The sequence below is a fragment of the Erythranthe guttata genome, chromosome 4 (assembly GCF_056151865.1).
Source record: "Erythranthe guttata isolate IM_541 chromosome 4, IM_541, whole genome shotgun sequence".
NCBI classification, from domain to species: domain Eukaryota; kingdom Viridiplantae; phylum Streptophyta; class Magnoliopsida; order Lamiales; family Phrymaceae; genus Erythranthe; species Erythranthe guttata.
In genome coordinates this window covers 17058148-17073762 of record NC_142536.1, presented here as the reverse complement: position 1 = coordinate 17073762, position 15615 = coordinate 17058148, and the positions used below count along the sequence as shown (strand labels likewise).

Here is a 15615-nt window from a genome sequence, read left to right as displayed (position 1 = left end):
TTTTTTAAGTTTGGAGAATTTTTCTTTAAAAAAAAGTTTGTAAATTGGCATAAAAATTCCTTCACAACAGAAAGATCATAAGGACAGGCAACCTCAACTTTGATCAAGAAAAACAGTGATCCTATGCCTATCAAACTCATCATTTGAAAATTTTCTTTTCCTCAATTTGAATCAGATTCAAAATAAAATATATAACTGAAAGCATTGTTTTACCTCAAAAGGAGTTGACAGTTCCTTCCCATCCAAGTCTAGCTCTTCTTCTTCTGAAGATTCCTCTTCTTCTGAGTCTTCAAGTTCATCTGGTATGCATGCTGGCTCAGGTGATGCAACATGTGGAGCAGCATCTTCTTCTTCTTCACTTTTCTCTTCTTCTTCAGTCTGGGAAGGTGGTGCATCCACTTGAACAGCTGCCTTTGCTAGAATTTCCAGAAGATCTTCATGAGGAGCTGAGGGTGTTTCTTCAGTAGTGGTAAAGTCATGAGCATTAACAGTGGGAACGTCAAAATGCTCTGCAGATGACATCCCAGAAAAGTCAGGTATTTCCTCATCGTGGTAGGAAGCAGCATCCTCAGCAGCACTCTGAGGAACATTGTCTGAGGCAGTAGGTGCAGCAACATTTTCAGGAACATGTGCAGCAACATCTTCAGAAACAGGATGTTGAGAGGGAGTTGTTGCCATGTTGGAGTGAAATGTCTCCCCCTGAGTTGATGCTGTGGAGGTGAGTCTTTGGAGGATGACTCAGTGAAGCTTGAGGAGAGAGCTTGGGCTTGGTTCTGCAAAAGTAGGATCTCCTTCTTCATCATCAGTTTCTTCATCAATCAAATGAAGGCCTCTTGGTGGGTTTGGCTTAACTGGAGTGCGACCGACTCTGCCGCTTCTTCTTCCACCTCTGCCGCCTCTGCTGGGAGAATGTCCTCCCCTCCGGCGTTGTGATCCAGTAGCATTCAGATCTGGGAAACGTCTGGGTCAATCGGATTCAGCTCGTCGCCGGGCCCAATGAAGCTGGTCGGCATGGCTTCAAGGTTGACAGGATGAACGATGATGGCTAGATTATAGTCTGCTGGTTCAGGTGCTGCAGCATCCTTGTGCACATCATCAACGGCTGGAAGAGGATTTCTAGGAGGAGATGCCATGATACAGTAGATAAAAAATTGCTTCTTGAGCTTTTGATTTTTGAGTGTGAATTTTCGAAAAAGAAGCACGAAATTTATAAGCTCTAATTTTTGAAAAAAAAATTGAAGTGGAGAATGTGAAGAAGTGGTGTGCGTTTTTCTTGGAGAAAGTGTGATTAAGGAGAATAAAAAGGTCTATGTGGCAGTTTAAAACAAAACGGGACACATGGCACAATAAGGAGTGGACTTAGTGGAAGATGAAAGACTAACCCATGAACCCCATGACCCATATAAATAGGGATAATTCAACAAAAAAATAAATAAAACCGTAGCACTCATGAAATATTCACAAAAATAGAAACAATTCATTTATTAATGATTGATAGTGAGAAAAAATTTGCTGACAGGCATAGATACAATTATATATATATATATATATTTAATTTTTTTTTTTTTTTTTTTTTTTTTTTTTTAACTCTTATTTTCAAGTCAAACAATTCACATGGAACATGATCAAGTGTTCAGTTTGAAGGTTCCTCAGTTACTAAGATATGACTATCAAAATAGAGGAGTTTGACTTATGTGAGTGTAATTATTCCCTAAATGTTTACATGAAGCATGATCACGTTTCAAGGTGAAAGACTTCCAGTTACTTATTTAGAAAATAATCCATCACAGTGAAGTCATTATTTAAAGAAGCTAAGCTTCAGTAAATTATGTTGCAGCTTAAGATATTTGATGAGGTGCTGCAACATATTTCAGGACATGTTTATTGAGTACACATCCCGAGAGATTTTCTGAGTTTAGAAAACCTCTCATAATCTAATGCCTTTGTAAAGATGTCAGCCAGCTGATCTTCTGTAGGAATGTACTTTAAGCACACTATATTTTTCTCAACTATATCACGAATAGAATGATGTTTAATATCTATGTGTTTAGTTCGTGAGTGTTGAACATGATTTTTTGAAATGTCAATAGCACTTGAATTATCACAATATATGGTCAGGGTGTCACTGGTTAACCCATAATCCCCCAACATTTGTTTCATCCAAATTAGTTGACCACAACACCCTCCAGCAGCTACATATTCTGATTCAGCTGTTGAAAGAGATACACAGTTTTGCTTTCTACTAAACCAAGAAACTAGATTATTCCCCAGAAAGAAACATGCACCTGAGGTGCTTTTTCTGTCACTAATATCCCCAGCCCAATCAGAATCACTAAAGCCTATCAAGTTTGTATTTGTGTCTTTGAAAAATTGAATCCCTAAGTCTACTGTACCTGCAACATACCTAATAATCCTCTTCACAGCTTTAAGATGAGTGACCTTGGGATTAGCTTGATATCTGGCACACACACAACCACTAAACATAATGTCAGGCCTGCTTGCTGTTAGATACAGAAGACTTCCAATCATGCTTCGGTAGAGAGTGCTGTCGACATCTTCTGCAACATCATCCTTCGACAGTTTTTGACTGGAACCCATTGGAGTTTTCATGTGCTTGGCTGATTCCAACTCAAACATTTTGACCAGATTGAGAGCATACTTCTTTTGATTCACAAACATTCCTTCACCTGTTTGTTTGATTTGGAGTCCTAAGAAGTAATTCAACTCCCCTACCATACTCATTTCAAAAGTGTGAGACATAGAATCTACAAAAGACTGTAAAAGGTTAGCACAAGTAGAGCCAAAAACAATATCATCAACATATATCTGAACAATAATGATATGATTATTTGTTCTTTTAATAAATAGAGTTATGTCTGCCTCCCCTCTGTTGAACTGTATTTCAAATAAGAAGTCAGTGAGTCTTTGATACCAAGCTCTAGGAGCTTGTTTAAGACCATACAGTGCCTTCTTAAGTTTGAAAACATGATTAGGCTTGGCAGAATTTTCAAAACCCTTGGGCTGTTCTACATATGCTTCCTCATTTAGTACCCTATTCAGAAATGCACTTTTGATATCCATCTGATACAGTTTGATTTTAAGAAAACAGGCTATAGCAAGAAGTAATCTAATAGATTCAATTCTAGCTACTGGAGCAAAAGTCTCATCAAAGTCTATACCCTCAATTTGGGTATAACCTTGTGCTACTAACCTAGCCTTATTTCTAACCACTGTACCTTTTTCATCAGTTTTGTTTTCGAAGATCCACATAGTTCCTATCACAAATACATGACTTGGTCTGGGAACTAAGTACCAAACATCATTCCTGATGAACTGATTCAGCTCTTCATGCATTGCATTGATCCAAAATTCATCCTTCAGGGCTTCTGCAATATTCCTTGGTTCCACTGAAGACACAAAACAAGTGGTTCCAGTTAGTGCACATTCAGAAGATAAATTTGCAAATCTTACCATATCTCTGTAATTCACTCTCTCTTTTCTTCTGGTTCTTATCCCATCAAAAATATCTCCCACAACTTGAGTAGATGGGTGATTTTTCTGGATTCTACTTGATGGTTCATTTCTGCTGACATCATGAGTTAGCTGCAATTCAGCTTCTGTACTCTCTGTAGGCTGTACTGAGTCAGGTGTGGTAACACTTGGTTCAACACCCTCTTCTCTTGAGACTGGACTGTTTATATCTGGAGCATCTATGGCAGTAGTGTCTCCTCTGGTTGTTTCACCTTCAGCAATCAGGTCATCAACTTCATCTTCAGCTGTTTTACTGCGGAGATCAGCAAAATCATCAAATACCACATTTACAGATTCAATAATGGTTCGAGTTCTTAAGTTATATACTCTATAAGCATGACTGTTATTAGAGTATCCCATAAATAAACTCAAATCACTTTTTGAATCAAATTTAGCTAGATGATCTCTGTCATTTAGGACAAAGCAAACACATCCAAACACATGCATGTATTCTAGATCAGATTTTTCTCTTAAAAAATACACCAAAGTATATCTCGAAAAATCATCAACACACACAAATACATATTTTTTACCACCTAGGCTTTCTACCTCTATAGGACCCATAAGATCCATATGTACAAGTTCAAAACAAATGGTGGTACCAACGGGTTGTAGCACTTTGTGTGGTACTCTAGTTTGCTTTCCCTTCAGGCATATTCCGCATATAGGGATGTCCTTGATCTTGAGATCTAGAATTCCTCTTATGGCATTGTACTTGTTGAGCAGCTTCAGATTTTTGAAGTTTGTGTGCCCAAGTTTCTGGTGCCACAACTCTACTTCACTTACTCTTGAGCTCTTGCATGAGATGGTGTCACCTGTTTGATAATAATTATCCATTGATATGGAACCTGTCAGTACACAATGATTTTGATTATCAAACATAGAACAACAGTATTTATCAAATTGAACACGTAGATCATCATCACACAATTGACTAAAACTGATGAGGTTTGACCCAAATCCTTCAACATGTAAGACATTTGAAAGTTTTGGAAGTCCCTCAATACTGAGTGTTCCACATCCAACCACTTTGCCTTTAGTTCCTCCTCCATAGGTTACACGTCCACCATTGAGTGTATGGTAGTTTGATAGAAATTCTTTTGTTCCAGTCATGTGCCTAGAACATCCACTATCAAAGTACCATGAACCTGAAATGTTAGCATTTAAAGAAGTGTATACTGTTTTGCACATAAGTTTACCTTTGGGAGTCCATATTCTACACTCCTTTTTGGTAAATTCTACCTTTTTCTTGGAGGTGTTGCCTGGAGTGTTGTGACTCATCCTGTACAACATTTTGTCACTACTTAGTTTCTCACAAAATGGGCGGGTGTGTCCTGGTGAGAAACAGTCATGACAAATGTATCCCCTTATTCTGGACTCTGAAGTGGTGACTGTGGAATTTCTGCATTCTTTTCCATTTGAACCCTTCTCTTTTATAAAGACAATCTCCTTCTTCTTTACTGGCTTGTGTTTCTTCACTTGGTTTTTGAACCCTAGACCTTCATTTTTGTTGTACTTCTCCAGTGACACAATCTCTTTGAGTTTAGTTGTGTCGGTATTCATCCTCTTGATTGCTAGAGTCGCCTTTTGGAGTTCATCTTTCACCTTTGCCAGTTCAAGATCCTTCTTGGTGATACCAACCTCCAAATGAGTGATTGTTTCTTTGAGAGAAGGATTTTCCTTGTTGACTGCATCTAGAGCATGAGTCTTCTTCTCCAAGTCACTGAACAATTTCTTGTACATTTCTTCCTCATCACTAACTGCTTCATTACTGGATTCTGCTGCATTCAAGGAAATAGAGTTTAAACATGTATAATGATCAGTATTAAACTCAGAAATTTCAGTTACTGAAAGTGTTTTCGAAAGTGTTGCAGCATCCAGAGGAACTCCTTCTGATTCTGTTTCAGAGGCACTTCCAGTGAGATATCTGACAGAAAGAGCTTGTTTAGAGGATTGCTGTTCCTCCGTCTGTTCAGGTTGTTCTTCCTCCTCATCGCTGACAGCACAAATCAAACTCATTCCTCTCCTTCTCAAGGTATTTGCACATTCATTAGCATAATGTCCAAATCCTGAACAGGCCCTGCATTTAATATGATCCAAGTTAGGTGGTTCAGAATTTGAACGAATAAAAGAAGAATTTTTTAAATTGTTTTGAGAAGGTGTTTGAGGAAATGTTCTCTGTGGAATAGATCTGTTCCGGGGCTGAGTTTGTCGATTTTGTGGAGACCCTTCTGAAAATAACTGCCTGGGCTTGATTCCACTTCGTCTGTACGCCCTATTGAATTTCTGAATCTGAAATGCCACATTGTTGAGGCATTCTTCTGCATCATCATCATATTCCGGAGCAACATCTTCCTTCTCTAATTCTGCCTGGAGTGCATTTGAGATAGCCTTTCCTTTCTCCTTTCTTTGATCTTCTAAGTTCATCTCTCTGGACTTGAGACTTCCAATTAATTCGTCCAGCCGTAGAGATGATGTATCTTTAGCCTCCTCAATAGCAGTAACCGTCATGCTGAACCTTTCTGGAAGAGTTCTCAATACCTTATTCACTAGTGTCTCGTTGCTCAAAGGACCACCTAAGGATTGAAATTCATTAGCTAAATCAATCAATTTCTCATTGTACTGAGAAATTGTTTCAGTTTCCTCCATTCTCAGTCTCTCGAATTTGGAAGAGAGTAATCTGAGCTTGGTTCTTCTGACACTATCTGATCCCTCACAATGTAGCTGAAGAACTTCCCATGCATCCTTCGCAGAAGAGCACACTGAAATCAATTTAACCATTGTTAAATCTACTGAATTAAAGATTGCATTTAATGCCATTGAGTTTTGATTGGCATTTGCTAGATCATCTGATGTCCACCGTAATTCTGGTGTTGAAGATACATCTCCATCCGCATCTGTTGTAGTTGGTGGCTTCCATCCAGTAAGAATAGATCTCCAGGCTCTCTCATCAATGGCTTTGATGTACGCCCTCATCTTGACTTTCCAGTAGGTGTAGTTTGTGCCATCAAGTACAGGAGGTCGCATAGAAGCAGTCATCTGAGTATCCATCACGAATTCGTTTCTGTAAAGAAAATAGGAACAAACACTTAGTATACGTCAAGTGTTGGCTCTGATACCAATTGAAAGAATTTATGGTCCCGAATTCGTATTATACAGAGATGTTATCTAAAATGTTATGACACTTGAGACAACATGCAGCGGAAATATAAAGATTAAAAGACAGTACTCAGAATTAAAAATGTTCACAAGTAAAGACTTGTGAACTTGCCCTTTACAGGACGGAAAAATATATTAAAATCAGTATTCCAAGAATACAAACAGAAGAGGTGCGAAAACTTCTTCCTTATGAATGAATCTTTTTCAAGATCATTCTTACAATCAAATCTAGATACTAAAAGAAAAATATTAAAAATTCTAGATTTCAAAGAATGTACTCGTGATGAGTACGTAAAGAACTTATGAATGAATCACTATCTTGATCATTCTTACAACCAAGTCTAGAAACATATATACTATACAATCTAGACTACAAAGAATGTACTTATGAGAAGTACGTAAAGAATGTACTCATAAGGAGTACGTAAAGATTGTACTCATGAGGAGTACAAACGACCGATTCTAAAACCACTCTAAAACTCTCGTGAATATTCTTCAGCCCTCGGTTTTTATTTCGTAGAATCGATAATCTTCCTTGAGTATTGAAGTCGGTATTTATAGGCATTCCAAGCATCCACTACTCAGCCCATGATCTGCAAGAAAACCAACCACAAGAGCACTCAAGAACATGGGTTAGTGGGTTAGTGGGTTAGTTTAAGGAGTTAGAATAATATTCACAATTAAACCCACTTAAGCACTACTTAGCCCACTAAGCACTATACTTAACCCACTAAGCACTATTTTTTTCCATAACTAAAATTTAGTTAGAAAATAAGAAAGTTAAAAACAACATGTGGAAATAATCCACGTAATTCATAAAGCAAGTGAAAAATCCTGACGACATTGATAAAGAGATAATGCTGATGAAAGAAGAGAACATGATATCTAACTTAATGGGGTTGATGCACAGAAGTTTAGATGATGATAAGAGGTACTTGATGGTGCTGGATGACGTATGGGACAGTGATGTATGGTTTGACTTGATACATCATTTTCCGGATGACAATAGAGGAAGTCGAATATTGATCACAACTAGGCTAAGGGAAGTGGCTCATACTGCTAACACTAATGTTGATTGCGAAGTACGATTTCTTGATAAGAAAGAAAGTTGGGAACTTCTTCGTGAGAAGGTGTTTGGTGAACAAGAGTCGTTATCATACGAACTTGAGAAAGCTGGAAAGAAGATTGCTGAGAAATGTGAAGGTCTTCCTCTTACGATCATCACAGTTGCCAAAATCCTGTCCAAATCCGACAAGACAACAGAGTACTGGAACAAAGTAGCTGATGAGAAACAAAATTCGGTTTTCATGGATGCGTACGAGAAAATGTCCAAGGTACTACATCCAAGCTATGAATACTTACCTCAATATTTAAAAGCGTGCTTTCTGTATATGGGAGTTTTCCCTCAAAATTATGAAATACCCTACTCCAAGCTCGTCAACTTGTGGAGCGCTGAAGGATTTCTCTCGTACAACAGGGACGAAACTTCATCGGAACATTTCGCCGTGCAACGTTTGTTCGATGATTTCTCCAAAAGTCTTTTCACGTGGAACATAACTTCATCAGAATATTTCGCTGTGAAATGTTTGTTTGAGCTTTTCTCGAGAAGTCTTGTAATGATCCACAAGCAGAGCTATAGTAATGGAATGAAAACTTTTAGCCTCCATTCTCCCTTTTGGTACCTGTGCAACAAAGAAGCTATGAAGAGCAAGTTTTTCCACGCCTTAAATACTCTTGCCGATGCTTTAGCAGAAGAAGGTACAGAAGGACATCGTAGATTGTGCGTTCGGAATAACGTTTTATTCGCCATCAAAGATGTGTATGACTGGGTGGAGTCCACTTCAACTGTACGTTCTCTCCTATGTACAGGTCCATATCATCCATATCCAGTGCCGGTATGTTCGAGTTTGAGTTTGCTAAAGATACTCGACGCACTTACAATCCGATTCTATGAGTTCTCAATGGAAGTAGTTATGTTAGCTCAACTGACGTACCTTGCCCTTACGTTCAATGGAAACCTCCCTTCTTCCATATCCAATCTTTGGAATCTTGAGTACTTGATTGTGCGTCGGCATTTGAGCATCATAGGATTTGGTGGGAATTATTCGTCGTATTTGCCTATGCAGATATGGCGTATGCAAAAACTGAAGCATGTTCATGTAATGGGAAGCGATTTGCCAGATCCACCGACTGAAGAAGAAGAATCTCTCTTACCCAACCTTCTATCACTTTTAGATGTGACTCCTCAAAGTTGCACCAAAGATGTTTTCGAACGAACACCTAATCTACGAAAGTTAGGAATTCGAATTCAATTGTCTATTAATGACGATGAACCCTTTTCCTTCTTTGATCACATTTCCCATCTTCATAAACTAGAAAAACTTAAATGCGCAATCGTAAATCCTAAAATCATGTTGTCTGGCGTTGTTGCCCCACCTGTTCCTCTTTCGGTATTTCCACCGAGTCTTGTGAAGTTGACTTTGAGTGGCTTAGGATATCCGTGGGAAGAAATGAGCAAGATTTCTTCGTTGCCAAGTCTTAGAGTGCTGAAATTACGGTGCCATGCGTTTCGAGGGGCAAAGTGGGTAGCTCGACGTGAGGAATTTCCGAAGCTTGAATTTCTTCTGATTGAAGACAGTGATTTAGTGGAATGGACTTTCCCGGATTTCATAGGGTTGGAAGCACTTCGATCGCTTAGCTTAAAGCATTGCTACAAATTAGAAAGGATCCCTGTACAAATCGGAATGGTGAAAAAGATTGAACTAGTTGACTGCAAGCCTCTATCTCCGTCTTACCCGGAGTGGTTCAAACAGTTCAATTACAATCTACTTCATTTTAATGTCCATTCTTCATGGGAATGATGGGAACTAACATTCATGTAAAAGGTTAGTCATTTGATTTGATGACTGGTATTTACAAGTGACTGTGTATTTTAGATTGAATTGAAATATCATTCACCACATGATGATTCTGATTTTTTTTGGGTGCAGGTAACAATATTACATCAAGGGGCATAGATTTTGATTGATCAGGATGCATGAGAGAAATACATAAGCTAATTAAGCACATGTTTGCATCCCGGATGCGAGTTTGAGTAATGAGATTAAAAAACGTCGTGGTCGAGGTCGTGGTCGTGTTCGTGGACAACTATAAAATGCTTTTGATGTTTTATTTGAAACTAATATTATGTAATTCCATTCAGTGAGATATTCTTCATTGCTAATATCTTCTTTTCCATGATGTTTGTTGCGGTGAGTTTTCCAATTTTATCTTTCATTATTGTAGGGATATTACAAATAAGTCCATCATGGGTTACTTATTCATAAATATGTCTAGATTAAAAATTCTTTTACAAAAAAATTCAGACATAGTCTGGAGGTGTGTAAAAAACTAGATTACCTACATTTGAATATACTCCTATTCCATCCCCTTAATCCAATTTAACCTCAAATTGACCCCAAATTTCAACAATTTTGACCTCTAACCGAATTTCGATTCCAATTTTGACCGTTGCCACCAATCTACTGTCGTTGACCGTCGGTCTTCGGCATTGACTTTTTTCTTTTAAAATTTTTTTTCCTGCACATTTTTTGGCCCCGTAAAAAAACAGTAATATTACTAGTTGACAGTACTACAAACTCAATGAGAATTATTTTTTTTGAACACAACTCCACGAGAATTTGAAAGTTTACTATATTTTGCTCAGCAGGAGTACAAACTCGTATTCATTGTTATTCCCCTAAGAAAATATATAGAGTTATTTGCACAGATCCCATGTATAATTTCTAATAGCTAAAAAAACCTCTATAGCAAAACAATTAGCACATACCTTCTTTGCTGCATAGTCAATGATATTAAGGCGCCTATGAGCTAGTCGTGTGATACACTCGCCAAATATGCAATAGAGGTAAAAAAATTAGACGTGAAAAGACCCAAATACCCTATAATTATAAATTTCAAAAATAAGTCCCTAATAAAGTTTTCAAATTTTTCAATTCAGTCTCTTGAAGTTTCAGAAAGGCCCTCTTCTTCCTTAAGTCTTCCTTAAGTCAAGGACTGAATTGCAATTTTCCAAAGGTACACTGAACATGGCTGATCGTCGCTCTCCTTCCGGCGAACGCTCTCTCCGGCCTCACATCCCTTCATATCCTCAGCCTCTGCTTCGCCCTGCCACTCCAACATTTTCTTCGACGAAATTCGGTTCGGTTTGTAGCTAAGATTCAAGCTAATTACCCTTCTGCAAAAACCCATCAACAATTCGTGAAAATCCAAGAAAATATATGCCCCATCGAAAACAGAGCTTTTTAGAGAAAGAAAGTCCACGAAAATAACTATTTTTTGCATTTTTTGGCGTCTTCTCCGACGTCTTCTCTGGCTTCTCCCGATAGTAGCCCACCATTATAGCCTTGTAGGATTTCGTGGTTGCTGCTTCTCCGCCTCCATTGTGAGTGTGGTGTACGATATGGAGATGATCATGGCGGAGCAGAGGAGAGATATATATGGCGGTGGAGATGGGAAGAATAGTGTTGGGTAGATGACTGACTGTTTTATTACTAATTTTTCTTTTTCTTTTTTAGATTTTTTTCTTTTTTTTTTTGGTGTGGTGGGGAGGGGACACGTGGAAGATGACCCTCTGCTTTATTTTGTTTTATGTTTTATTTTAATGACAGCAGTATAGTCACTTTCGTTTACTCAACATATTTATTTTACTAGGGCCAGTGAACTAAATAAAATGCAATATAGAGGGTTAATTACTAATTATATTAACATGTGAACTTTTTTAACCATTAGAAATTACAATATGGTCTGTGCAAATAACTCCAAATATACATAGACAAATGTAGAATATAGTATTGAAATATGTTCTTTTAAAAAGCAAAAATCAACTACAATTGTCTACAATTGCAACTCATTGTTGCTTTCACTTTCTTCTACATCATTATAGGCCACAACTAAAGTCGTTAAACTTTTGCCAAAAATGTCAAGAAGGTAGCTGCTTTTGTTACTTGTCTGAAAACGCGTTTCCCCACTGACAACTGGTATATCGAAATTTCTCCAAGATATTTTTCTTCAGTACAGATGCCTATACACTAATTAAAAAATGGGCAAATTGCACGTTACCCCTTATAAATTTCTAATTCTCGCACTTTACCCCCTCAAAATTTGGAAATGTGAATGTCCCCCTTCAAAATGTTATTCTTGTAGTATATTGCCCCGATAGCAAAATTTCAATTGATTATTCACTGGAATTGAGTATTTTTGTTGCATGTTGCCCCTCTTAGATGTTATTTTTATTATACCTTGCCCCTTAAAAACATTATTTTTCTGCACATTGCCCCTTTAAAATGTTATTTTTGTTGCATAATACCCAGCAAAAGTTTACTTTTGGGGCAAAATGCAACCAAATAATATTTTGAAGGGGGTTATCTAGTTTTTTAATTTTTACGGGGGAAAGTGCAAAAATAAAAAAGAATTATAGGGGTGAAGTCCATTTTTGTCCTTAAAAAAATAACATTGGCAAAACATATGCAGTAAACAATATCTCAAAAAACAGAGCAAACAGAGCTGAGAAAAAAAGAGACATAAAAACATGGCTTACTCTGCTGTGAATTCTCTTATTCAGACAACACAACGCCTTCTAAAATCATCTCGTATTTCGATCGCTCCCAATTCCGTAAAAATCGCAGAATTCGTGTACGAGGAAGCTCGCTCCTTACAACAAGTCCTCAAAACATTGGATAGAAGCAGCACAAACAGAAACAAGGTGAATGATTTGGATAAACAAATCAGAGATACAGTTTGTGAATTAGAAGATATACTCGAAGAAACCCTTTTCGACGATCAGGATATTAATTCCTTATCCGAAATGGCGAAGAAGATGAAGGAATACACAGATGAACTGAAAAACCAGTTGCATGAAGATGACAATGCTGTTTCATCAAACACCTACGATATTAATTCCTCGACCGAAATGCTGTCGAAGATGATGGAGTGCACCAACAGTGACGTAAGCAACAAGCTGTGCGAAAAAGACGACGCTCTTTCTTCAAGAACCGGCAATTTTGGCGTATTATGCGATGAATTTAGCAAGATTAAAGATCTGCTCACAGATCAGTTCTATTGGGAAATCAAAGTTGTTGCACTCTTCGGTATGGCGGGCATTGGCAAGACTTACTTTGCCAAGAAAATTTTCGAAGATCCGTCGATTTCGAGCCATTTCGATTGTCGTGCATTTGTCAATATAGGACAGAAGTATGAATTGAAAGAAGTCATAAGAGCTATTCTAGCTCAACTGGATCGTGAAAACGGTGGAATGTTTATCGAAAGAGACGATAAATTAGTCGAAGTTTTGTACGGAAGTTTGAAGGGTAGAAAATACCTCGTTGTGTTGGATGATGTGTGGGACCCACAGGTGTTCGATGATTTGATTGGGTTATTTCCGGATTTCAATAGCGGAAGCAGAGTCTTGATAACAACTAGGCTCGAAGAAGTAGCTAAATCTTGCCTATTTTGGAAGGATTTGAGGGAGATATTTCCGAACAACCTTATCGGAACTGTGGTGAGTCAGACAGCTAAGCTAAAAGGCGAAGCGCAATACGGCTTGTATGGTTTTCGTGAGATGCGATTACTGAGTAAAGAAGAAAGCTGGCATCTTCTTCGTGCGAAGGTGTTTGGCGAAGAATATTCTTCGTGCTCTTACAAACTCGAGAAAGCTGGTAAGAAGATTGCCGAGAAATGTGAGGGCCTTCCTCTTACAATCGTGACAGTTGGCAAAATCCTATTGGAAGCTGAGAACAAGACTTGGGAGTACTGGAACGAGGTTGCGGAGAAGCAAAACTCTGTTTTCGTGGATGCGTACGAACAAATGTATGAGGTACTATTTCGAAGCTACGAAAACTTACCTCAACATTTGAAAGTGTGCTTTTTGTATATGGGAGTTTTCTTGGAAAAACACGAGATAATCCGATCAAAGCTAATCGATTTGTGGATAGCTGACGGGATTCTTGAATCGTACTTTTACGGTAGCGAATATTTGGAGAAGCTTGTTTCAAGTAGTGTTGCTATGGTTCTTAAGCAAAGCTATAACGGTCAGACGAAAACTTGTAGCCTCCATTCTACCTTTTGGTACTTGTGTAACAAAGAAGCGGCGAAGAGCAAGTTTTTCTACGCCTTAAATAGTATTGACGATGTTTTAGAAGAAGAAGGGGCAGAAAGTCATCGGAGATTGTGCGTTCGCAATAACGTTTTATTCGGCATCAAAGATGTGTACGACTTTGTGGGGTCCATTTCTACGGTACGCTCTCTCCTATGTACTGGCCTGTATCATCAATTTCCGGTGCCAATATGTTTTGATTTGATATTGCTAAGGGTACTCGATGCTCTTACGATCCGTTTCTATGAGTTTCCATTGGAAGTAGTGAAATTAGCTCAATTAAGGTACCTTGCCCTCACTTCTAATGGAGAACTTCATTTTTCCATATCCAAGCTTTCGAGCCTTGAGTACTTGATTGTACATCGACATTTGGATATTGTAAAACCGGACAAGGATTCGTCATATTTGCCTAAGGAGATATGGGATATGAAAGAATTGAAGTATCTTCATGTCATGGGAAGTGGCATACCGAATCCTCGTGAAGAAGAATCTCTCTTACCAAACCTCGTAACACTCTTAGATGCAAGTCCTCAAAGTTGTACTAGAGCCATTCTTGAAAGAATGCCTCGTCTTAAGAAACTAGGAATTCGAATCGAATCGGACGGACCCTTTAGCTTCTTCGATCATATTTCACATCTCCGGGAACTAAGATCACTCAAATGTGTTGTTGCAAATCCCGTTTTCGAATTGAATCGGACGGACCATTTAGCTCCCCTTTCGATCTTCTCACCGTGTCTTAAAAAGTTGACGATGAGTGGCTTTGGATATTCTTGGGAAGAGATGAAGATGATTGGTTTGTTGCCGAATCTCGAAGTGCTGAAATTGAGATGCTACGCCTTTCGAGGGGTAAAATGGGAAACTCGCAAAGACGGATTTGCGAAGCTTAAATTTCTTTCGATTGAAGACACTGATCTGGTGCAGTGGACTGTCGAACGTGGGAGTTTACCGTTGATGCAGTTCTTGAGCATTAAGCACTGCTACAAAATGGAAGAGATCCCTCGGGTAATTTTATCAACTCTTAGAAAGATTGAATTAGTTGATTGCAGCAGTTTGGTTGTGAGGTGTGCAAAGGGAATAAAAGAGGAGCTTTTGGAGAAAAGATATGACCTTCTTGAAATTAATGTCCTTTCTTCATGGGATGATGTAAAGGTGTAAGTTGTAACAAAAAATGAAGTTGTTGACTGCAGCAATTTAGGTGTTTTTTTTTTGTTTTTTTGTTTTTTTTTGTTTTGGTGTTTGTTTGTTTTTATGTCTTGGCCTAAATACATTTTTTTTAATGGTTGGATTGATATGATGTATTTAAGTAAGTAACTATAGTTGATGTGATTGCTAGTTCCTGCATATATGCCCCATAAGGGAAGGTCTGATTACAAAAATTCCCACCGTCTTACAGAGTCCCTTACGGTGTTACTTTTAATACAATTTTTTTTATTACATGAAATATGCCTCACAAAATGTCATTTTTGTCCTTGAGTATGTATCACTACTGTTCAGAGGAGGTACTTGTGTGCATATTAATTACTTATGGGGGAAATTGTAATATATTTAAAAAATGTGGTTATTTTTAGGGTAAATTATGAACACCCTTGAACTTAAGCTAAATTACAAAAAAACCCCACTTATCCGTAATTACCAAAATTCCCCCGATCCCCTTATGGTGTTATTTTCTACCGATTTTTTTAATTTTAGGGAATAGTTCTCAAAAATCCGATTCTACCCTTACAGATGTGACATATATTTATGTTACTTTATAAAAGCAAAAATTACCCTAA

General features: G+C 38.0%; 2 protein-coding genes across 2 annotated transcripts; both read left to right on the top strand.

Annotated features, from left to right (window-relative positions):
* Window positions 1-7512: 7512 nt before the first annotated feature.
* On the top strand, window positions 7513-9839 carry LOC148771293 (putative late blight resistance protein homolog R1B-8). The gene is made up of 2 exons (XM_088817061.1): window positions 7513-9575; window positions 9681-9839. The coding sequence occupies exon 1, from the start codon at window positions 7548-7550 to the stop codon at window positions 9549-9551; it is 2004 nt and encodes a 667-aa protein (XP_088673187.1). The 5' UTR covers window positions 7513-7547; the 3' UTR covers window positions 9552-9575; window positions 9681-9839.
* A 2077-nt stretch (window positions 9840-11916) lies between these two features.
* On the top strand, window positions 11917-15118 carry LOC148771292 (putative late blight resistance protein homolog R1A-10). The gene has a single exon (XM_088817059.1). The coding sequence runs from the start codon at window positions 12281-12283 to the stop codon at window positions 14996-14998; it is 2718 nt and encodes a 905-aa protein (XP_088673185.1). The 5' UTR covers window positions 11917-12280; the 3' UTR covers window positions 14999-15118.
* Window positions 15119-15615: the final 497 nt, after the last annotated feature.